Here is a 24,236-nt window from a genome sequence, read left to right as displayed (position 1 = left end):
CCCCTTCCCCTCCCCCATACCTCAGTTTTCTGTTCTCTGTGTCCATTTGCTGCATGTTGTTCTTTTTGTCCCCTTCTGTTGTTGTCAGCGGCATGGGAATCTGTGTTTCTTTTTGTTGCATCATCTTGTTGTGTCAACTCTCTGTGTGTGCGGCGCCATTCTCGGGCAGGCTGCACTTTCTTTCGCGCTGGGCGGCTCTCCTTACAGGGCGCATTCCTTGCGTGTGGGGCTCCCCTACGCAAGGGGCACCCCTACATGTCAGTGCACTCCTTGTGCGCATCAGCGCTGCACATGTGCCAGCTCCACACGGGTCAAGGAGGCCCAGGATTTGAACCGCAGACCTCCCTAGGTTTTATATTTTAATTAATAATGGCACTAAGCATAATTCTCATTGATAATCACTGTTTATCTTTTAGTTACTTAAAGTCACTGAATCTGAGAAATAAATGGGACCGGATAGGTATTTTTTTCCTAAATCTTTCTTTTGATTAAGGATCCTATTTATATTATCACTAACAAATTGCTTAACTTCATGCCATTACCAGGGTCCTGTTATAGCTCTCACTTGTTGCTATGAAGGATGAGTTCATGACAGCAGAGCATATAGAAATGACTCCCCTATAAATGTACCTCTATACTTTTTTCTCCAAGTTCCAAATCCGTATTTAACTAACTTCTGTCTACCTGGATGCCTGTTTCTTCTTCAAACCTTAACATTTTTTAAACTGAACTCATTTGTCGTCACACAAACTTCTTTCTCCTGGCTTTCTAGTTGGTGGTTGTATTGACACCATTCTGTCCTTCACCCAAACTGAAAATTTTGGAATTCTTTTGAATCTTCCATATTTTATTTTACCCCAAGTCTCATATTTAGCTGCCAACTCCTGTGAAAGAGATCTCTGCAGAGTTTTTGCTTTTTTTTTTTCACTTTTTCAAGTAACTTTTATTTTTTACATCCAGAAATATATAGATGTGTATATACTAAGAGAAATAATAAGATAAAGCAAGTGTGCAGTAAATATATATATTAACTTTTGGGGAATCTGGGTGAAGTGTATATCTGAATTATTTGTACAATTTTTCAAACCTTTCTTTGAGTTTAAAATTATTTCAAAATGAAAAGTTTAAAAAATTCATTAGAAATATGGAAGTGTCATAGTATTTCTCTTAAGCAGGTATACCAATGTTATGTTTTGCTTACTGAATAATTCACTTTAGTTCACTCAGCACACATTTGTTCAGCGAAGTCACTCAAAATTATTTTCCTAGTATGACCCTAAGTTTGCTGCTTGTCGAGGCTTTGAAGATATCTGCCTTGTTTTCTTCTGTATTAAAGTGGGTAAATGTTGATCTCTTGAGTTGCTGAGTCCATTTTCAGATAATTAGGTTCTTTTGTTATGTTTTGTTTCTTATTTTTAAGCATTATAATGGTTCCAGTGGGGAGCTATACATTTTAAATGTTAGTATATGTTGAGAATTAGGCCTGAGTTGTTACTTCAAGACAATGGCTTAAAGCAAAATTTGTGGGACTTGAATGCTGGAAGATATTCCAAAATTTAAATTTAACAGTATCTGTTCTTGTTCATAAATCTATTTTTAGTAAGTTTTTTTTTTTTAATTTTTAAAAAAATTATTCTTTTTTTTAAAAAAAAGATTTATTTATTTATTTAATTCCTCCCCTCCCCCAGTTGTCTGTTCTCTGTATCTATTTGCTGCGTCTTGTTTCTTTTGTCCACTTCTGTTGTCTCAGCGGCAGGGGAAGTGTGGGCGGCGCCATTCCTGGGCAGGCTGTGCTTTCTTTCACACTGGGCGGCTCTCCTTACAGGCGCACTCCTTGTACATGGGGCTCCCCTACGCAGGGGATACCCCTGCGTCGGCAGGGCACTCCTTGCGCGCATCAGCACTGCGCATGGGCCAGCTCCACATGGGTCAAGGAGGCCCGGGGTTTGAACCGCGGACCTCCCATGTGGAAGACGGATGCCCTAACCACTGGGCAAAGTCCGTTTCCCTATTTTTAGTAAGTTGTAGTCTCTGGAATTCTGAGTTATTCTTGTCTAACTTACCCTGGTGATATCAGTTAACTATGTCCATAGTGTCGGTGGCTTGCTACAGATGTCATCTAATAAGAGGAGATTATTGGGCAGATTACTTTCAATTTAATTCAGTTCAGCAAAACTTTTGAGGTCCCACTAAGAACCAGGCACTGATTTGTACCCTGGATTATGCAAAGATGAGTATGGCACAGTGGACAGGGAAAATAAGCACAGAATAAAGGAAATACAAACTAACAAGTATAATCATACATAGAGATGTTAGGAATTCATCTTTTTAACACTTGGTAGCAATTGTTTACACTTTTACTCTTGTATGACTGGTTTGAACTGGTTTCATTATTATACCAGTGGTACAGGAAGAACCTTATAAAGTATTGTACTGTAGGAAAATAGTCATGAAATGCCAAAACCTTATAGCAACTGCAGACCTGCTCTACTGGCTACAAATGTTGCTGAACCCAAAGACCTTAAAAGCACAATAGTGATCTGGCATTAACAGCCACCACCACCATTGCTGATATTTTGTATGAGTGCTTGCCATATGCCTGGAAGCACTTTATATGAATATTTTAGTTTGCTACAGGGCTGCTAAAACAAAATTTCAGAAATAGGTTGGCTTTTAAAATTGGAACTTATCTGGGGTAAAATCACACAGTTCCAAGGCTGTGAAAATGTCCAAATCAAGGTATCATCAGAGATACTGTCTTACCAAAGGTCACCTACTGGATCCTGGACTCCTGCCACATTGCAAGGCAAAATGGCAGGTCTGCCAGTGTCTCTCTTCCTTTGCCTTCAGGCTCACCTTCTCTTTCAGCTTTGAGCTGCTCTGTGGGCCTAGCCTCTTGGGGGGCTTCATTGCTTCAGCTTCTCTACTGATTCCAGCCTCTGGCCTCTCTTGAAGTTTCTCTGTCTTTGTGCAGCTGTAGGTGATCCTGGACTACTCTGTCACATGGCAGGATAAAATAGCAGCTGTCTTTCTCTGTGTATTTCTGCTTTTAGTTCTCTGCCTATAAAAGGCTCCAGCAACGCTACTGAGACCCAACCTGGGTCACACCTCACTGACATCGTGCAATGAAAGGCTCTAAAGTGATCTAATCCAAAGGTCCCTTAACTGAATCTAATACAATCAAAGGTCCCCAAACCCACAGGAATGGTTTAGTTCCAAGAACATGATCTTTTCTGCTATGCAAAAAAGCTTTAAACTGCCACAACGAATGACAGCCTTGGAAGATAACTAATATTATTAGCTCCATTTTACAGATGAGGAGACTAAGTTATACAGAGTTTAAAATTTTTCCCAAAGTCACAGGGCTGGCAAGTGGTAGAACCAGGATTCAACCCCAGGCATATATTCAAGAGCCTGTACTCTTAATCATTATGTATACCACAACCATCTTCTGGGATTATTTTAATTGTGCTTAAAAACAAAGACTCTCCATATGTCTAAAACACACTTTGTGAGAGGGAATTTCAGCCAGAGAGGGCTGTTCACTTAATGAGGCATGTCAGAACCTGAAGTGAAAGTGCACAGGGGAAAGTTTTAGTTAGAAAAGAGATCTTTCAGTTACTCAGGCTTATAGGTTTTTAAAAGGGCTAAGAAATACTTGCCTATGTTATGATTTTATGTAGTGTGAGCATTTCCATTTTTAAAACATAACGTTTTTAATGGAATCTTTTCATTGTTAGCTCATTCAGAGTGGGGCAATTCTAATAGTTCTAATAGCAAGGTGAAACTTGAAGTTCCTCAACCATAGGGTCTCCTACTCCATTAAAATATTTGATAAACCAAAAGACTTCTATATTACCACTTTTGAATGTATAAATATCTAGTGCATGGGAGTCATTATACTCTTTTCTCTACTTTAGTGAATGCTTGAAAATTTCCATCATAATTTTTTAAACTTTTAATTTAGAAATACTTTCAAACTTATACAACAGTTACAAAAATAATATAATACAGAAAATTCCAACATACCATTACAACCACTCCACCTCTGATACTCACCTCTACCAAATATTATGCTGCATTTGCTCTGTCTTTCTCTCTATCCATCCATCTCTCCCGGCCCTGTCTCTCAATCTGCCATCTGCCTGTCTGTGTCTATTTGTCAATCCATAGTCTGAACACTTAAGTGCAGGTTGTACACCTCATGCTTATTGAACATTTAATACTGCCATGTACATTTTCTGAGAACAGGATATTCACTTTTTTAAAATAAGATTTTTTATTTATTTATTCTCCCCCCCCCCCATCTGCTCTCATTTGCTGTGTGTTCTTCTGTGTCTGTTTATATTCTCATTAATTGACTCTGGGAACCAATCCTAGGACCTTCAGGAGTGGGAGAGAGGCAGTTGTTCTCTTGCGCCACCTCAGCTCTCTGTTCTGCTCTGTCTCTTATTGTCTCTCCTCTGTGTCTCTTGTTGCGTCATCTTGCTGTGCCAGCTCTCTGCATTGGCTGGCACTCCTGTGCAGCACAGCACTCTTATGTGGGGTGGCATTCCCGTGTGAGCTGGCACTCTGTGTGGGCCAGCTTGCCACTTGGGCCAGTTTGCCTTCACCAGGAGACCCTGGGCATTGAACCCTGGACCTCCTATATGATAGATGGGAGCCCAGCTGCTTGAGCCACATCCATTTCCGAATATTCACTTTTGTAACCGCCTTAAGTGCAGTCATCAAGTTCAAGAAATTTAACAATGATATAAAGCGTGTATTCTATATTCCAGTTTTTTCATATGTTCTAATAATGTCCTTTGAGCTTTTTCTCCTCCCTTGCTAAATCCCATCCAGGGTCATGTTTTGCATGTAATTGTCATTGTATATGTAGTTGCTCTTTCTTTTCCTTACTGTGGGAACATATATACAACATAAACTTTCCCTACTCAACCTCTTCCAAGTAGATCATTCAGTGGGATTAATCACATTCACAATGTTGTGATATCCTCACCATCTTCTGTTATTAAAATTTTTCCATCTCCCCCAACAGAACTCTACATCCATTATACATTTTCTCCCCATTCCCTGTGCCCCCACCCCTGGCAGCCTGTATTTTAATTTCTGTCGCTGTGAGCTTGCATATTCTCTAATACTATCTTTGTGGTTACCATGGGGCTTAAATTTAATATCCTAAATCTATAACAATCTTGTTTACTTTGATACTAAATTAATTTCAATAATTAATTTCAATAATTAATTTCAAACACAAAATAGTTCCCTAAACTCCTTACCCCTCCATTCCTCCATCTTTATTTAGTTGTCACAAATTAAATATTTATACATTATGAGTTCACAACTACTGATTTTTTGTTATGTTTTATGCATTTTCCTTTTAGATCCTGTAGCAAGTGAAATGTGGGGCTACACCAAAAACACAACCATACTGGCATTTATATTTACCCAAGTCATGACCTTCACCAGAGATCTTTATTTCTTCATTTGGCTTCAACCAGTAGTTTATTGTCTTTACCTTTTGGCCTACAGAACTCTTTTTCGCCTCTCTTGTAGAGCTAGTCTGGTGACGAACTCCATCAGCTTTTGTTTATCTAGCAGTGTCTTACTCTCTCCCTCATTTTTGAAAGTTTTGCCAAATACAGAATTCTTGATTGCCAGTTTTTTGCTTCCAGCACTTTAGAGATACAATCCCACTGCTTGCTTGCCTCCATGATTTACAATGAGAAATCAGTATTTGATCTTATTGAGGCTCCTCTGTACATGATACATTGCTTCTCTTGCAGCTTTCACAATTCTCTTTATCTTCACCATTCGACAATTTGATTATAATATGCGGGCGTGTGGGTCTATTTGGCTTTACCCTGTTTGAGCTTTTTGTGCATCTTGGGTATGTATATTCCTATCTTGTTAAATTTGGGAAGTTTTCCACCATTATTTCTTTGCCCCTTTCTGTCATTTTCTCCTTCTTGGCCTCCCAAAATGCTACTATATATATGTTTAATGGTGCCCCATAGGTTCCTCAAACTCTTTTCTCGTTCACTTTTCTTCCTCCTTTTTTCTTTCTCAGACTGGATTATTTCAATTGTCTTATATTCAAGTTCACTGATCCTTTCTTCTGCCAGCTCCTAAGTGCTATTGAACACCTCTAGGGAATTTTTTTTTTTTTAAGATTTATTTTTTTATTTCCCCCACCCCCACCCCCGTTCCTCCTGTTGTCTGCCCTCTGTGTCCATTCACTGTCTGTTCTTCTGTGTCTGCTTAAATTTTCATTAGGCAGCTTTGGGAACCAATCCAGGGACCTTCTGGAGTGGGAGAGAGGTGATCACTCTCTTGTGCCACCTCAATTCCCTCTCTGCTACATCTTATTTTTTCTCCTCTGTGTCTCTTGTTGCGTCATCTTGCTGCACCAGCTCTCAGTATTGGCCAGCACTTCTGAGCAGGTGGCTTTCCCGCGCTGGGCGGCATTCCCACACAGGGCGGGCACTCTCTGTGACCCTGCTTGCCCTTACCAGGAGTCCCTGGGCATTGAACCCTGGACCTCCTATATGGTAGACAGGAGCCCAATTGTTTGAGCCACATCTGTTTCCCCCTCTAGGGAATTTTTCATTTCTCTTACTTTGATTTTTAGTTCTGTTTTGTTCTTTTTCATAATTTCCATCTCTTTATTGATATTCTCTTTGTGTTCATCCATTGTTTTCTGGATTTCCTTTAGTTCTTTTTTGTTTATTTGTTTGTTTTTTTAAAGATCTTTAGATCTTGCTCTTTTTTTTTTTTCCCAAAGATTTATATTTTATTTCTCTCCCCTCTCCCCCCCCCCCATTGTCTGCTCTCTATGTTCATTCACTGTGTCCACTTGTATTCTTGTCAGTGGCACCGGGAATCTGTGTCTCTTTTTGTTTCATCTTGCTATGTCAGCTTTCTGAGTGTGCGGCGCCACCCCTGGGTAGGCTGCAGTTTTTTTGTGCAAGGTGGCTCTCCTTTACAAGGTGCACTTCTTGCGCATGGGACTCTCCTACGTGGGGGACACCCCTGCGTGGCATGGCACTCCTTGCACGCAGCAGCACCGCACATGGGCCAGCTCACCACATGGGTCAGGAGGCCCTGGGTTTGAACCCCGGACCTCCCATGTGGACATTCTATCAGTTGAGCCAAATCTGCTTCCTCTTTTAGTTCTTTGTCCATGTTTTCCTTTAGCTCTTTGAGCAATTTAGGACCATTTTTTCTTTTTTATTTTATTTATTTATTTTTTTAAATTAGGTACCAGGGCCAGGGATTGAACCCTGGACCCAATATATGGGAAGCTGGCACTTAACCACTGAGCCAGCCACGTCGACTCCCCTGAGTTTTTTTTCATTTGTTTTGTTTTGTTTTGTTTTGTTTTGTTTTGAGGTTTTTCTTTTTTAGGATGCACTGGGGACCAAACCCAGGACCTCCCATGTGGGAAGCAGGTGCTCAACTGCTTGAGCCACAACTGCTCCCTGACCATTTTTTAAAAGTCTTTGCCTGGTATGTCCCAGGTCTGGTCCTCCTCAATGATGGTTTCTAATTTATCTTCTCCTTTGTCCGGGGCATCAATTCCTGTTTCTTTTTATGTTTTATAACCTTTTGTTGAAACCTGGATATTTTTTTTTTCTTTTTTTCTTTTTTTAAATTCATTTTGTAAAAATATTACATTCAAAAAATATGAGGTCCCATTCAACCCCACCACCCCTGCCCCACCACTCCCCCCACAGCAACACTCACTCCCATCATCATGACATATCCATTGCATTTGGTAAGTATATCTCTGGGCAATGCTGCACCTCATGGTCAATGGTCCACATCATAGCCCATACTCTCCCATGTTCCATCCAGTGGGCCCTGGGAGGATCTACAGTGTCCGGTAATTGTCCCTGAAGCACCACCCAGGACAACTCCAAGTCCTGAAAACACCTCCACATCTCATCTCTTCCTCCCATTCCCCGCACCCATCAGCCACCATGTCCACTTTTCCCACACCAATGCCACATTTTCTCTCTGGACCTTGGATTGGTTGTGTCCATTCCATCTATGTCAAGTGGGGGCTTAGATTCCACATGGATACTGGATGCAATCCTCCTGCTTTCAGTTGTAGGCACTCTAGGCTCCATGGTGTGGTGGTTGACATTCTTCAACTCCATGTTAGCTGAGTGGGGTAAGTCCAATAAATCAGAGTGTAGGAGCTGAAGTCTGTTGAGGCTCAGGGCCTGGCTATCATATTGTCAGTCCAAAGATTCAAATCCCCTAGATATATCTTAAACCCTAGCACCAACTACAATTCCAGTAAAGTAGCATGAAAGCCTTGTGAAAAGAGATCCCGTCTGTGTCCAGCTCCATCACGCAGAAACACCAGCTCCAAAGAAGGGCCAACTGACATAGCAGTGAACCCCATCTGCCATGACCCTAGAAACTGTGGGTCCCTTTAGCCCTCAACCAATACCTGGGGTTGTATCTACTTTATCTCTCTCTGAGACTCTGCTCAGGTGTGCATAAGGGCAATCCTGACATCCTCCAGACTCTTTTTTAGAGACTCATAGCCATATAAACTCATTTGTCCTTTCCATTTCCCCCTTAATTTAGAAACCTGGGTATTTTATTATTTTAATGTATTATTGCTAGAATTTAGATTCTAAGATGAATTTAGACTCTGAGATGTCTATTCCTTTAGCTTGTATTCAGCTAAGTGTTATGACAGAGCTTTCCTTGAAAACAAGTAGCTTATTCATTTATTTATTTATTTTTAAGGAAGGAAAAAAAGAAAACACCTTTCCCAGTCTTTGCAGATTGAGCTGTGTTAGGCTCTCCTTCAGGGCTTATCCATACAGAGAGTCTAGAGAATAGGTCCATGCCAAAGCGCAGGGGCCTCCCTGGCCTTTATGCCCGTGTGTCTTGTCTTAAAGGCATATGTGTGTGTGGCCCTAGGAATTCCCCATTTTCCACCGATACAGATGTCGCGTCTTCCCTAGGAAACAGTTTCCTCGTGGTGCTGGGCACTGCACTGTGTATCCTACAACCAGCACTCCTTTGTCCCAAGCAGCCACTTGGCTGCTGTCCCACAGCATTCTGTAGGGGAGCTCTGTGAACTGCCTTCTATATGCAGGGCAAGTTCTGGAACCTGTCACGACCAGACAGATTTGGCTAGACATACATGTTCCCCGTATGTGCACAAGGGTTGCTCTGTCCCTCCAGGACTGCTACCAGGGGCACGGTGAGAATGGGGGCCGTCTCTGTGCTAAGCCCGTGAGGGGGCGGGGAGGGCTAGCCAGGAAGCAGCTATCCCAGCACTTCTAAGTAGGCTTTTTCTTGATTTGGCACTTGCCCTGTTACTGTAGTCCTTCAACTGTTTTCTAGAGTTTGGAGAAAGATATTTCTGACAGTACTTACTAGTTGTTTAAAGGTTCTGCAGAGGCCAGAGCCCTAAAATGTCTCTCTTTCTCTGCCTTTGCCACCTTGGTCACCCATCATAATTTTTAAAACTTCTCACAGAGATAAAATATTATAACAATAAAACAATAATAGCGTACTGTAAAAAAGAAACATTCATGCTATAAAAAAGAACAATAAAAGACCTGTTAGAAATTTAAAATAGGATTTAAAAAAATAAGTGCTCAGTAAAAGATTTAGAAGTCAAATGAAAAAAATCTCTCAAAATAGACAAAAAGGCATAAATGGAAGAAAATAATTCCCAAGCCAAATTATCAACTAAGTTTGGTGAAAAAAAAGACATTTGCAGACAGGTATGATTTCAAGTCTCCATTCTCAAGTAACCACTGAAGAATGTTCTCCATCCAAAAGAGTAGAAAAAAGAGAAGACGTGGAGATGTCGGAAACGTTATCTCCATTTTAGGAGAGAAGTGCAGAGAATCACCAGGATGATGGTGAAGTGACTTCTCAGAATGAAGACTACAGGCAGCAAATCCAGAGGCTGGTAAAGCTTCTTCAGGAAGATGAAATTGAAAGCCTGGCTAAAGCATGTGAAGGCGGTAGGAGAAGCTCCAGACCAGGGGTCAGCAAGCTAGCCCGCTGCCTGTTTTTGTAAACGAAGTTTTATTGAAACCCAGCTATACCTATTCATTTATTTATTGTCTGTGATTGCTTTTGCACTACAAAGCAGAATTGAGTAGTTGCAACAGAGACAACATAGCCTGCAAAGCCAAAACTATTTGCTATCTGGCCCCTTAAGAAAAAGTTTGTCAACTCTTGATCTAGATAATTGATTCTGGACAATTGGCAGAGAGCTTGGGGTTGAATTATTTATGCGTACATAGGAAATTAAGTAAATGAAAGAAAAAAATATATATATATATAATTGCACAGACAGTAATTGGAGAGGAAAGGGAAAGTAGCCACAATTAATTACATAGCTTAGCTATTAATATATCTACATGACTCTAGTAATATGAAAGCTGAATATTGCACTAATTGAAACTACAACTGCATTGGAAAGATGGGAAGTATACACGTGTGGTGGGGATAGGAAGAGGAAAGAGCTTAGTCCTCGTCTCCCATAGTGGGAAGTCAGATAAGGCCTAAAACTGTAAACCAAAGAAGCAGCATGGTGGTAAATACTAGGGTAATCCGTTGACAGTGAAAATTGATTCCTCTGGAAGGGGTGGGAGGGGACTGCTGGGGGGTTTTTTTGTACAAACCTTTTGTAAACTTTTAAACTGTATACATTTATACCTTTGTTAAAATTTTTTTGAAGAAAATACCCCACAAAATTGTAAAGGAAGAAAAGAAACTCTTTTTTAAGGTCAGCAAATACACAGTACTCGTGTTGCCCTTCTCTCTTCTCACTTCCATGGAAGACACTAGTCATCACAGCTTATTTCCTCATGAGTTAGGACATGGTCTCAGAACCTTCAGAATAATGATCTGCACAGCCACGTCCAGGCAGTAAGAGTGGGTCCTCTTCATATGAAACCAGTTGTCCATCTCTGATATAGTTAGTGTAAACGCACCAATTCGGAACATTGCCTGGTTCACAGGCATTCCTACCAGAAAGAACATTGCTAAGATACTCTCAATAAATGTTTTCTGAAGTAGCTGCATTTTAAAATTTCATCTGTTCTTAAGTCCATTCCTACTTAAACCCACAAACATGGTAAGACATGATTATTTCTCAGCAAGTATTCTTAGTTATAGGAAACATAATAGTATGCTATCAGTGTCTAACAATGACTCTAACACAATAGGTTCTAGTAAACGTTTGAATGAATAAATGAACTCGGTTGTGTAATCAACTTCTTTAAAAGTTTATGTGAAAAACTGAAGAAATCAACCCTCATACAAGCGAAAGTGATTCTTTAACTTTCTTTAGCTTTTTAATCAACTAACAAAGTTGTAGTTCTGAATGATTTTGACTTCTGAATTAAAGTAGTTTTGCCTTTTTTCCCCCCTAATTCTTAATAGGATCTTTCCAATTAAAGATGTATCCCTGGAGACTGATGATGACCTTGCTGATTGGCTCTATCAAAGGTTTATTGAAAAAGAGGACCTCTTATCACATTTTTATAAAACAGGTACACAGTGTCCTATATATATATATATATTCCTGAAGTTACTGATAATTCCAAAGATGTACTTTTAGGGGGATAACAATTCTTTGATCCTTCAGATACCCTAAGGGAATCGAAGCATTTCTGTATTTAAGAATTTCAGCATAGAATATTTAAAAAAAATTTTTTTTCTTTATTAGAGAAATTGTGGGTTTACAGATCATGCGTAAAATATAGGATTCCCATATACCACCCCACCACCAACACCTTTGACACAGAAGCTTTTAAAAGACAGATATATTTTCAATTTATTTAGGCCCTTCATCAGCCAGTAGATAAGTATCAAAATGATGAATATATTAAACAAAAGGATCTAATTCAAATGAATACACAGAAATACAGTGTGTGAAAAACTACAGTTTTGGCATTGTACTTGATTGTTTAAATAGTATTATATTGCAGTCATTTAAGATAATTTTTAACTGCATTTTACATACTTTTTTCTTTATGCAGAGGTAAAGTTCACTTTTTTTTCCCTTTTCTTTTTTTTTTTCCTTTTCTTTTTTTTTTTTTTGAGGTCCTGGGACCACGCAGGTGAGAAGCTGGTGCCCAACCACTGAGTCACTTTGTCTCCCCGGAGTTGGCCCCCCTGCCTGCCCACCTGCTGTTTGCCCCATGTTTTTTTTTTCCTAGGGGGCATCATGAACCAAATCTGGGAGCTCCACGCAGGAAGCAGGCGCCCAACCACCCAAGCCACACCCACTGTCCTACATTGACACCTTCCCCACCAGATCACTCCCTCCTGTGTTTTGCTTGTTTTTCGCCTGTTGTTTTGCTCATTGTTTGGACTAGTTGTCTGCTTGATGTTTTTTGTGCGTTATCTGCTTGTTGTTTGTTTTCTCTTTAGGAGGTACCAGGTTGGGACCTGCCATGTGGGAGGTGGATGTTCAGCTGCTTGAGCCACATACACACCCTGCTCATTTTTCTTTTCACTTGTTGTCTGCTTGTTGTCTTCCTCGTTGTTTGTGCTTGTTGTCTTTGCTCGTTGTCTGCTCGGGTTTTTTGCTCGATGTCTGCTCATTGTCTTCTTTAGGAGGCACTGGGAACTGAACCCAGGACTCCTGTGTGGGAAGCGGGTGCCCAACTGTTTGAGCCACATCCACTTCCCATAAAGTTCACTTTTTAAGTCTTCACAGTACAACCTTATACTTTTTTCTTTTTGGGGTGAGGAAAGTCTATTTGCCCCAACATCCCATCTATTCTTAAAATTCTGAACCATCTATGAAAACTATGATGAAGTGAAAAAGACATAAGGATGGGAGGAGGAGGTGGGAGGGAAGAAGAAAGGAAATTAGAAAAGAAGGAAACTAACATTGATGATTACCAGACACTAAAGTAAATATTTTCACAGTTTGCTGTGTCGTCAGCCTATTTCCTAGAACCTACAATAGGGATGTGGGGGGTGGGGGCGGGCAGAGCTGAGAGTCAGCAGAAAGTTGTCTTGGGTCTGAAGATGCTCACGTGGTTTTAGATTAACAGAATACTCTCTTTTCTCCCTATTTAGACATTTTTGGTATGGAATTAAAGCTATTGTTAAATTATACTGTCAAGGCCTGATGTTAAGCAAAGGCTGATACTGTTAATTACATTTAATGGTTTAATTTTTGTGTTTGGGATTTGTTTCACTTTTGACTTCAACGGGTTTCCTTCCTTTCTGTCCTTAACTTTTTTACTCTGGGGCTATAGAATAGCGTATATTAATATGACAGGAGTTAGGCACTATGTGTCATTATGATTCATAGCCAGACTAATTAGCTAAGAAGCCCCTCCCCTCTGGGAGCATTTCTTTATTTTTAAAGGTAGGGTGGGATGGATGTGTAAACTCAGAAAGTATGAGGTGTTAAGAGGTCAACAGTCTCCTTTCTTACCTCATTCTCTTCCCGTGTAATAACTGGCTTAAACTGTAGCAACAATGATGGAGACCACTTTTTAAGAAAACTATTTGCATAATAGACCTTGAAACTTCAAAGGGCTTTCTGTAAACTACTTGTGAGAAGCAAATCCCCTCATGAATTAGCTTACTGTAGGGGATTGATTATCAATAAGGACAGAGACTGTTTGAAATGCTGAAGAGTGCATCAAGGTGGCCTTAGGTAATATTGTTTTGAAATAGTCTAGTTTTCCTTTCTAGAGAGCAAGTTAAAAACATCTCTTTATTTTGTGTTTCTCGTTTTTAAGATATAATTCATAAAACATACTGCTTTTATAAATAATGTAAATGCTTGACAATTACTTTTTATAGCAAAAACATTTAATTTGTAAATATAGAAATTATTATAAAGTGTACTATTTTAGAAATTACTTACTAATATCTATTTAATACATCCTGTGTCTCAGCCACTGTGGAAATATCTAGGAATATAGTGGGAAGCAAAATAGCCAGAGTCCTTGTTCTCATACACTTGTATTCCAGGGAAAAGACAGACTGTAAACAGGTCTGTAGAAAAGAGAAAGATAGCTGGGAATCATTACAGATCTGGGAAAGGGAAAGTACCCTGAGGAAAATAAACATGGTGATGAAAGAGAGCGGCTGGGCGGATATGAGAGGTGTTATTTTTCCTGATCTTGGAAGGATGCAGAGGATGAGCCAGCCATTCACTGAAACGGAGAGCAAAGGCTCAGAGGCAAGAAATGGCATGAAATGTCTCTTGAGCATTGGGGAAGTCACGGAAGACACTCTTTTTAACCCCTCGGTAAAATAATTTTCAGCTCTTATTCCAGGAGACCTACCACCACAGAAAAGTTAATTAATAATTCTGTCTTGTCTTTTAGGAGCTTTTCCTCCTCCCAAGGGCCATAAGGAAGCTGTTCCCAGGGAGATGACCCTCAGCAATATGTGGATATTTCTCATACAGTCTTTTGCATTTTTGTCAGGCTATATGTGGTATAACATCCTTCAGTATTTTTACCATTGCCTGTTTTAGGAATTGACTTGGACTTGTCAAGAGCACCATAGGAATTCAGACTTTTATAAATGTGCATTATTTTACATGTGCAAATCAGAATATAGAAAAAAGCAAAGGAAATTCAATGGAAGGATTAATATTTATCCCCCTTTGGGATATTTTAAAACTCTGTGAAAATGAGGTTCAGTAATATAATGACCTGTTAATATATTTTAAGAACTTTTCATGTTTTAAAAAGATACACTCTACCACACATTTAAGCAAACACCACATTAGGAGAAGTGGAAATCATAAAATCATCCTAGAAGGCTGAGAGAAAATCTATTGCCACCAGATATACTGATAATTTAGTTCAAACTCAGAAAGTTGTATCTGTTTCTCCTAGGTAGTATTCTGTATTACAGCAGTCCTCTTGGAGCCCTCATTTCCACCAGCTCATACTAGGAACCTTGAGGGGAGCCAGTTGGCACCTCTGAACTGTTTCCCTGCCATTTGCAGTAACCAACTCCAGTCTTTAACAACTAAGTGAGGTACAATGTCAGGCATTCTCTGTGGGGTGAAAGCAGTGTCTTTTAAACACATTCTGGTGCTAGAATGTGTTCTTTAAAAAGCCCGCCTGGGCTAGCTCAGTCCAACACTATGTTTACATGTGCTAGTGCTTTCCCTTATATAAAGGGGTCACTTGATTTGTATAGAAGACACATCATGGATTGATAATTGTCTTTTACAAAATGCACTTTTATGAGATGCAAATATCACGAAGGATTAGTAATAGAGCTTGAAAATAAATGTAAGCATAAGCAGTGAGTGGGATTTGTGCGAGGCTGTCTTGTCTCGTCACATCTATTTGTGTACTGATGCTCCCAGTGCCTCTGCACTAGGCACTGCACCCTTGAGATAATGGTTCTATCTACAGTGTAGAGGCTTTTTTTCCTTCTTCATTTTGGCATACAAGCACTAAATGCATTTAAGAATGGTTAAAACAAATTAATGTAAAACATCTGAGGGATCAACTTAAGGGGAAATAGTTTATGAGAAAAATAAGAGCTAGAGCCAGACCTTACACTGGTGGTAAGTTGTCACATGGCACCTCCAGAACCTGTGCAGGCAGCCCTCTGCTCCATCTTCATCCCCGGGAGCTGCCTCTCTCAGGCCACGTGTAGCCAGAGACAGGCCGACGTGAAAGGCTTCCCAGCTCTTCCAGTTGCTTTTGAAGAGGATGAAGTCAAGTTTCTATTTCTAGAAAATGTGCCTTTTTTTTTTCTGTTTGTCATTATGTTGATGAAATTTAGCTCAAGGGAGAACCAAACTGTTACCAGTGGCACTGCATCAGTACACATCAAATAACCTGGACTTCCAGTGTGGAGATAAAATGTATTTTTCTGTTTGGGGCTATAAGATCCTAGTAAGTCAGTGGTAGTTTTCTGTGATATAACTATTGTAGATTCCCCTCTTGTTTCTGATCATACAAATAACAATTTTGACAAGTAGGCTATAAAGTAATAAATACAGGATAATGTTTTCCATTATCAAATAAACCAAATAAACTGAAAAGATGTGAATTTTCCCCCAGTTAAGTGGGAAAGATAAATCAACACCAAATAAAAGCCCACAGCAGCTTCATCTTTTAAGATAATTCTGCACATGTGAAAGAGAATGATGTGTTAACTGAAATACCTCATTGACTATTATACTCCTACCGATAAAAATGCAGAAGACATGTTAATGTGCTTGATTTGGTTATGTTCATTGTAAGATGCAGTTTTTAAAAGCCTAAGGATTTGATTATGTGCCCACCTACAGTGACAGTGTGCAAATGAAACCAATCTCAGTTTAGAGGTGTGGATGATGGTAGGCAAATAGAAGCTTAAGATACTTCTGTTTGAGGTCCAGCAAACACTTCAGTTAACAGAGATGTGGCCATCTGGGGACTAAGTTCCTCACTGTCAAGTTTGGCATGCACAGTCCTAGCTAATAGACCCTTTTCTCTTTGCTAAGTAAGCCACACGGTGGAGTATCCAGTTCTCTTATAAAAAATATGAGCATGCATACATAAATGTGGTTTAGGGCCACTTTGCCATTACTGTGCTCCAAAGGAACATGATGTTAAATATACAGTATACATTAAACAAACTGTTCTGTAAGAGGCTTTACTTTTCAAGTGTAGTATCATTTCAACAGTCTCTAGAGTGACAAATACTAATAGATGTGAGTTAATTTAAAAAAAAAAAAAGATCTGTGAGTTGTAAATATATGTGTATTTGATCTGCCCTGTCCCTCTTTGATTCTTTTTCAACATGTCTCTCTCTTCTGTTTGCAAAATAATGTTTGAGAGCATTGATAGCGCTTTCCTTACCTGTAACTGGAGTTTCCCTGCTTGCACTAGGGAATGTAAAGAGAGAATCAGTGTTTTTATATGGCAGTCTGGGGAAGCAGCAACATGCCACTGTACAGAGCTGAATAAAAATTCCTGATCTATACTTTCTTTGTGAAGTGAGATGAAAGGTTTAAAGCATATACATCTTGTCAAGGGGGGAAAAAATGAAACAATGCCAGTTTTATACCAGTAGCTTGTAGAATCTCAGCTGGTCTGCCAAGATTCCCACAGCAGAGAGGGTTAAGAACTCAGTACTGGAATCCTGCTATCAACCAGTCACCATAATGATAGCATCTGCTTGGCCACAGGCAGGTCCAGTAACTATAAAAAGGACCTAACCCAGCAATTCACTCTTAAGAAAGATTTGGTGTTGAAATATACATATATTGTGGAGTAATTATAAGTCAGTGGAAGGAAAAGAAAAAATTACAGAATGGAAAATGTTTTGGGTGGGCAAGCAAATTGAGAATCTCAGCAGATTTTAAAAAGAGATAGCTATGAGCAGATCTGTCATATTATTAAGTAGTTATTAATATTACAACTAACCCTCCATTTCCTACAATCCCTACTTGGATACGTGGACAATTAATCCAGTAATAAATCTTAGGTAAGCCAAAAATTTATTTAGGAGTTTGAATTTCTATTCTCATCAAACTTTTTTTCTTCTTCAAAGGATGCTTACTTGTTTAAAAAAAAATGTATTTGAGTCATTTATTAATTAATCTTGCCTGTGTATTTATGACTGTGTTAATGAGCAGTGAATTGATTTGGAAAGAAAGAAAGAGACATAACTATCAGGAAGAGGAGAAACGAAAGCCTGAATAATCCATGAGCTAGAAGACAGATTTCTAAATAATGAAGAGTTGGTGGTATTAAAATTACTCTCCAGCCATTTTATGAAAACAAAATCTTAAATCACCAAATATAAACCTCAGAACATCATTGTCGTGTTAATGTTGTTTGAATGGGTGTTAAGAATGCCTCGTTATTCTCTGCTCATGTTACTGACTACTTGTAGATTTGTCTTAGTAATATTTTTTGACAATCACTTCCCTAAAGTATCTTCTGACTAGGTGGACATGGTTCTAATCATAGAAAGTAGTCTTCAATTATGGCTATTCTTATCGGAATTAGAATTTTTTTATATTTAAGAAAATGTTTTATTTGCACTGAATGGGAAGAGCTAGCTGTTTTCTTCATTCCTTCTTTGAAGTCGTTATATGGAACTTCACTTCAGAGTTACCTTTATGAATATGTTCAGCTCTGATCCATAAAGGATGGATAAAAATGGTTCGTCATATTTTTTGCCGGGCAGTGCTGTGAACCCCACATCTGTTAACATCGAAGGCAAAGTCAGAAGCAGCACTGTGCAGCAGGTATAGTGGTTCAATTTATGAAGGGTAAAGATGAATATGCATGGGACCAAAACCACCTAAATTGGAAATTTCTAGATCACAAAGGGGCTGGGTGTTCTCTGGAGCAGTCACTGCCTGGTGCTTTATTATAATCATTTTGCATCAATCCCCAACAGTTAGGAATTGGACCCTGGGAATAAGCTGAGGGTGCTGAACTGTTGGGGGAGGGTGACTGTAGCCATATGGAAGATAAAATATGGGGTTTTCTGCAAATTTTCCATTTGAGGATTTTTACATTTAATATTTTTTTAAACAAAGAGCAAAAAAATTTTAAGTATATTCTAGTTGCAATGTATACACACAGTTTGAATGGTTTCATTTTTATTGTGTAAAACTTAAACTCATGACTGTAACGTACAAGCTCTTTACATGTATGGAGTCTATGCATTTTTCAGTAATTTATTTTAGAATTGGGTAAATGAAACAGTTATATATTGAACTGCCATTGTTTGTACTAAGTGTTCGTTTTCTTTACAGTTATTACAACGTTGTATTTATTTTATCTAAATGGATTTTTGTTTTCCTGATGCCGAAATGTTTACTTCAGCTTATTGACTTTTCCTTTTTTGTGCATGTTGTATTGGATGCTAAGTATGACTGTAAAGGCTGTGGCAATTGTAATTAATTTTTGTAAAGGGCTGGTCACATGTGGATCTGGTTGATGAATGCATTTGGAATTATTTTAGTCATCAGTTCATCTTTTCAGAAATTTAGATGTAAACACCAAAAGAAGCATTTTATCAACAAAAATTAATAGCTGGTTCTATTTTTTTTAACCTAGAAAAAATAAAGTTGATTTTTTTTCAAGTAAATTGCTTTCAATTCTTAGTAGTGGGGATGGGATGTTTGTGTTTTACAGGAGTTATTTTGGCATTAACATCTCTGAAGGCATGCATTTAGAGCACACCATGGCAGCTGGATGCCAAGAGCAAACTGAAAAACCAAATAGAAAAACACACTTCCTTCATAAGGTTTTAAAATATTCTCCCCCTCTTCCCTTTCTCCTTGCCCAGTGGTGTGCTGGTAAATGTTTAACAATCTGTTTTCCTGGGGAAAAAAATTATTTATACAAGAGTACATTTGTAATTATAAATTTTACTGAGAGCAAAGATGTATAACATAATTAGCAAATAAAATATGCAAGTTAGTTGGAAATTCCATAAAGCAGTTTGTTCTTGCCAGATACCTTAATTGACATTTGCCTAAGTCTTGCATCATGGCCAACCTACGGTTGCAATTCAGCGATGATTTGAAAAACGGACTTGCGTCCATATCCATTAACTTATTTCCCAATAAATTTGTCATTCAATCTTTGTGATCTATTATGATCTTACCCTATACAAGTTACACTCAAACAGAAACCACTTTTACTGTCAGCACTAAGCTTATATAATTTAATTTTTAGTAATGGCTACATTTAACATCTGGCTGGCAGAATCTAAAATCTAACATTTGGCTTTCAAGAACTGGTAGGAGCATACACTACTGCCCCATCCCACCCCACCTTCCCTTTTTTTTATAAACAGTGTTGAATATACTTCTCATAGTTTATCTACTTACTGCTTTCAGGAATCCATATCATTTAACATCAGTCCTACAGAGCATGCTTCTGATTTTGAAGAAATTTGACAAAAGCAAACTTTTCCTGAAGTGTGTGGGAAGCTTTCATATTTCTAACATTGGTTTTATGCTTTCATTACTCAAGCTAAGTAAACTGTGATATAGACATCTCTAAGATTTTGCATTGAACATTTAAAACATCTATTGTTGAGGTATTTGCAGACTATATTTGATCCCACTTAAAAATTTTAATAAAACACCTTACACAGTCTACCAAATAAGTTAAATAGCTACATTGTCTACCTCTTCTTTTTCTGTCTGAATTTAGGCTGCTGTTTTGGTGAGGTTGTAATTTTTTTCCCTAGAAGTAGTTTCTGTGAAAGACAAAGAACAAATTATGGGGAGAGGCCTGAAAGCAAATTTGAAGCACTCAGAGATCTATTGCTGACCAGCCCTATTCTTCATGAGATGGGGTGGGGAAAAGTCATTGTTTTAAATTCCCAAGTAATATAAAAATTGGATTTTTAAATGTTTCTTCCTGCTGAAAAAAAAATGTATTTTTTAAAAAAAAAAAAGGTCCTCTTGGCTATAAGAAAAAGTCAGCTGAATGAGCAGGTGTGACCATATTATAACATGCCAATATGATATAAATGAATAAATTTTTATCTCTCAGGACTTGGATAACCTTGTTCTTAACTCTTAGATTGAGACACATAAACTAAGTGGCAATAATCAAGATCACATGTAAACACACTCAAATGGAACACGGGAGGCAGATTGACAAGCTACTGGAAATGAAGCAGACTCGTTTTCATAGTCCAACAAATACTCTTATTTACTCATTTTACAAAAGAGGTAACTGGAAGAGTGTTTTTTTAATAAACATGCAGCATAACAGGAAGCTCATTCCTGAGTAGTCCCCTGGAAAGAGTGTGTTGCCTCTGCTTAGAATACTTTCAGTGGGAGACTTTTCTGAAGATGGTGCTTGAACCTCTCAAAGTTTAGTTACCTCAGGCGAGAGAGAATATTCAACTATCCTTGTGATTATAGCAACTATCTTAGCAGTGTCATATTCGAGAAACCCCCTTAAATATCAGTGATTATATCCTCAGTCCTTCGTTTTATTTTTTAATGCAAAATAACCTGAAAAGGTCTTATCTTCAGTTTTTTACCAGTGGATATATGTATCAGGTCCAGAGCAAAGAAAATGGGTACCTAAAAATAGAAAGAGAAGAGTTTGGAAGGCTAGGAAGAGGAACCCAGGATTGTTGGAAAACAGGTTAGAAGGAATGCCAAAGGCTGCCAACAAATAGGTACGTACCGCCCTGGCTTCATGAAGACTTTCCAAGGAGTATTCAACACCCTAGTCTTAAGGAAATCAATTTCCATGCCAACTCTGTCCTAAGACTGCCATCCCTGAGGACTCACCTATAGGTATCCCCCCCTCCCATATCAGAACATTGCCCACTTTACAGAAGAAAGGCATACCTCTCAGCCATTAGGCATCTCGCTCCTGGGTGTCAAACAAAGGGACAATTCAAAATGTTGGTGACATACAAGCCTCTTTTAATCTAGGCATCTATTGCCTACAATAGGGCTTTTTGTCTTTTCTTGATTTATACACAGTTCAGTAAGGACAAAGGATTTCATTAGAAATGGGGCATTTGGGCCTGTTATTGGATGTACTGAATTTAGATATATTTAGCATGGGAAAATGAGAGCAGTGGGTAGCTCAGGCCTCCCCAAAGCCAAAAACAGAAGCTACCAAGACTTCCTATAGCTTAAGCCCCAAACGGTCAGTGTCACTTTAGCTGCTGTATTCTATTGATTAAAGCAAATCCCAGAGCCAGTCCAGATTTATTGTGGGGGAATTTACATAGGGTTTGACTGGGAGGCGTTGGAAGCCGTCTTTTTTTTTTTTTTTTAATTGATTTTGTAAAAATATTACATTAAAAAAAAATATGAGGTCCCATTCAACCCCACCACCCCCCCAGCAACACTCACTCCATCACCATGACACATCCATTGCACCTGGTAAGTACATCTCTGGGCATCTCTGCACCCCATGGTCAACGGTCCACATCAAGTCCCACACTCTCCCCCACTCCATCCAGTGGGCCCTGGGAGGACTCACAACATCCGGTGATTGCCCCTGAAGCACCATCCAGGGCAACCCCAAGTCCCAAAGGCGCCCCCACATCTCATCTCCTCCTGCCACTCCCCACACCCCTCAGCCACCATGTCCACTTTTCCCACTCCAAAGCCACCTTTTCTCTGTGGACCTTGGATTGGCTGTGTCCGTTGCACCTCCCTGTCAAGAGGAGGCTCAAATTCCACATGCATACTGGATGCAATCCCCCTGCTCTCAGTTGTAGGCACTCTAGGCTCCATGGTGTGGTGGCCGTCCTTCTTCAACTCCATCTTAGCTGAGTGAGGTGAGTCCAATAAATCAGATTGTAGGAGCTGGAGTCTGCTGAGGCTCAGGGCCCAGCCATCACACTGTCAGTCCAGAGATTCAAATTCCCTAAATATATCTTAAACCCCAACACCAACTGCAATTCCAGTAAAGTAGCATGAAAGTCTTATGAAAAGAGATCCCATCTGAGTCCAGTTTTATCACGCAGAAACACCAGCTCCAAAGAAGGGCCATCTGACATGGCAGTGAATCCCATCTGCCATGACCATAGAACCCGTGGGTCTCTTTAGCCCTCCAAAGAACCAATACCTGGGGGTTGTATCTACTTTATCTGTCTCTTAGACTCTGCTCAGTTGTGTATAAGGGCAGTCCTTCTGACAGCCTCCAGACTCTTTTTTAGAGACTCGTAGCCATATAAACTCATTTCTCCTTTCCATTTCCCCCTTACATTAGGTCAAACAGCATTTTAAAGTCATGTTATTATACGTAGACAGGGATATTCTGCTGATCCGCATCGAACCTTCAATTCAAGGTCATTTTCCAGTTGCATCATCAGTTGGTAGTTGATAGTGATTCCTTGGTGCCAGGGAGACTCATCCCCGGGTGTCATGTCCCACGCTGGGGGGAAGGCATTGCATTTTCATGCTGAGTTTGGCTTCGAGACTGGCCACATTTGAGTAACATGAAGGCTGTCAGGAGGAAATTCCGAGGCACAGTGCTGCTCTAGGCCTTGTTCTTATTTCAGGCATATAGGCTCACAAGCATAGTCATTAGTATCAGGGGCTCACTGTTGGACCCTCATTCCTTCCCGGTCCTTGCTGCTGCACCTGGGGGACTGCCGCTGCTCCCCTAGGGACCACAACAGAGTACCCCCGGCCAGGCACCCAGTACCCCCCCAGCTGTAGTTTTTAATTGTTGCCACTATGAGTATATCCAAACATTACCCTGCACCCTGGACATATGCCCTGTATAGCTCCCTGTCAGCCATATATCACCTGTCAATAGTATCCTATACCAGTATTCCTCCGCTGCCATTGTTGAACCACTCTGTGATCCAGAACTTCCTGAAAATTGAAGCCCAATATAATGTCAGGATCCCTTACTAGCAAAATTGGAAGCCGTCTTTGAAGACCAGTTACCATAGTAAAAAATTCCTCAACTTATTATTTCTTACTAAGTTCTTATTGTAGTAGCATATACAACATGAAATTTCCCATTTTAACCATTTTCATATGTACAGTTAATTTATCTTAATTACATTCAGTGTTACAATGTTGTGCTATCACTTCCATCCATCCTCAGCTATTTGGATAAAGGACACTACAAGTGTCTTAGGAGAGCTCTCACACTTTGGTAAGTTTGCCCATAATTTCCACTAGTTGGGAATTTTTTGAGTTTCCACTTCACTCATTCATATAAGCCACATTAATGAAAAGGACACCTTGCTAAAAGAATAGGGTTGTTTGAGAGTAATATTTATATTATTTTTGGCACTGACCAATACATAATTCATTGGCTTTTAGAATTTCAGAGCTGGTGGGAAATTTAGAAATTACTTTGTTTTGGAATGGTAGATTTCATCCTGGTGCAATTTTTATACATTATTGGTAGCAACTAAAGTTAGATGGCTATGTAACAAAATTAGGCTTCTTGATTTCCATTCAAATGCTTTCCCCAAGACAGCAGATTGCCTCTCTTCAGGCTTCTGTTTTTAGTAAATAAGAGTTTAATTTCAAGGATTAAGTGTACTTGCTAAAGGCACCATGGATCTAAAAGCTGCCATAATTTTCTTTTCCTCAGTTTTAAAGTAAATATAGTCCTAAAACCCTAGAAGATAAAAAATTGTAAAGTGTCCCCTCACCTGTTGCAGAAATACAATGTCATTAAAATACCTGAAATAAGGATATGAATTTTTTTTTTTTTTTTTGCCCTTTAGTGTGGAAGATAAAGAGAATACCTTCATTTCAGACAGAAGGGGATAGA

The 24,236-nt window shown here is 39.2% G+C and overlaps 1 protein-coding gene across 7 annotated transcripts in view; it reads left to right on the top strand.

The window, feature by feature from the left end:
- The window catches only part of LPGAT1 (lysophosphatidylglycerol acyltransferase 1), a 97,353-nt gene extending 76,841 nt beyond the window's left edge, over nt 1-20,512 (top strand). For 5 of the 7 annotated variants that reach the window (XM_058275168.2, XM_004481004.5, XM_058275167.2 and 2 more), the window contains 2 exons: nt 11,434-11,543; nt 14,352-20,512. In XM_058275168.2, the coding sequence (XP_058131151.1) occupies nt 11,434-11,543; nt 14,352-14,503 (262 nt within the window). In that variant the 3' untranslated portion in view covers nt 14,504-20,512. The remainder of the gene's footprint in view (nt 1-11,433; nt 11,544-14,351) is intronic. The other 2 variants (XM_058275170.2, XM_058275169.2) reach the window with 1 other exon arrangement.
- The last annotated feature ends 3,724 nt before the right edge of the window (nt 20,513-24,236 follow it).

Source organism: Dasypus novemcinctus, chromosome 13, assembly GCF_030445035.2.
Source record: "Dasypus novemcinctus isolate mDasNov1 chromosome 13, mDasNov1.1.hap2, whole genome shotgun sequence".
Classification (NCBI taxonomy): Eukaryota; Metazoa; Chordata; class Mammalia; order Cingulata; family Dasypodidae; genus Dasypus; species Dasypus novemcinctus.
This window is presented reverse-complemented; position numbering and strand designations above follow the sequence as displayed.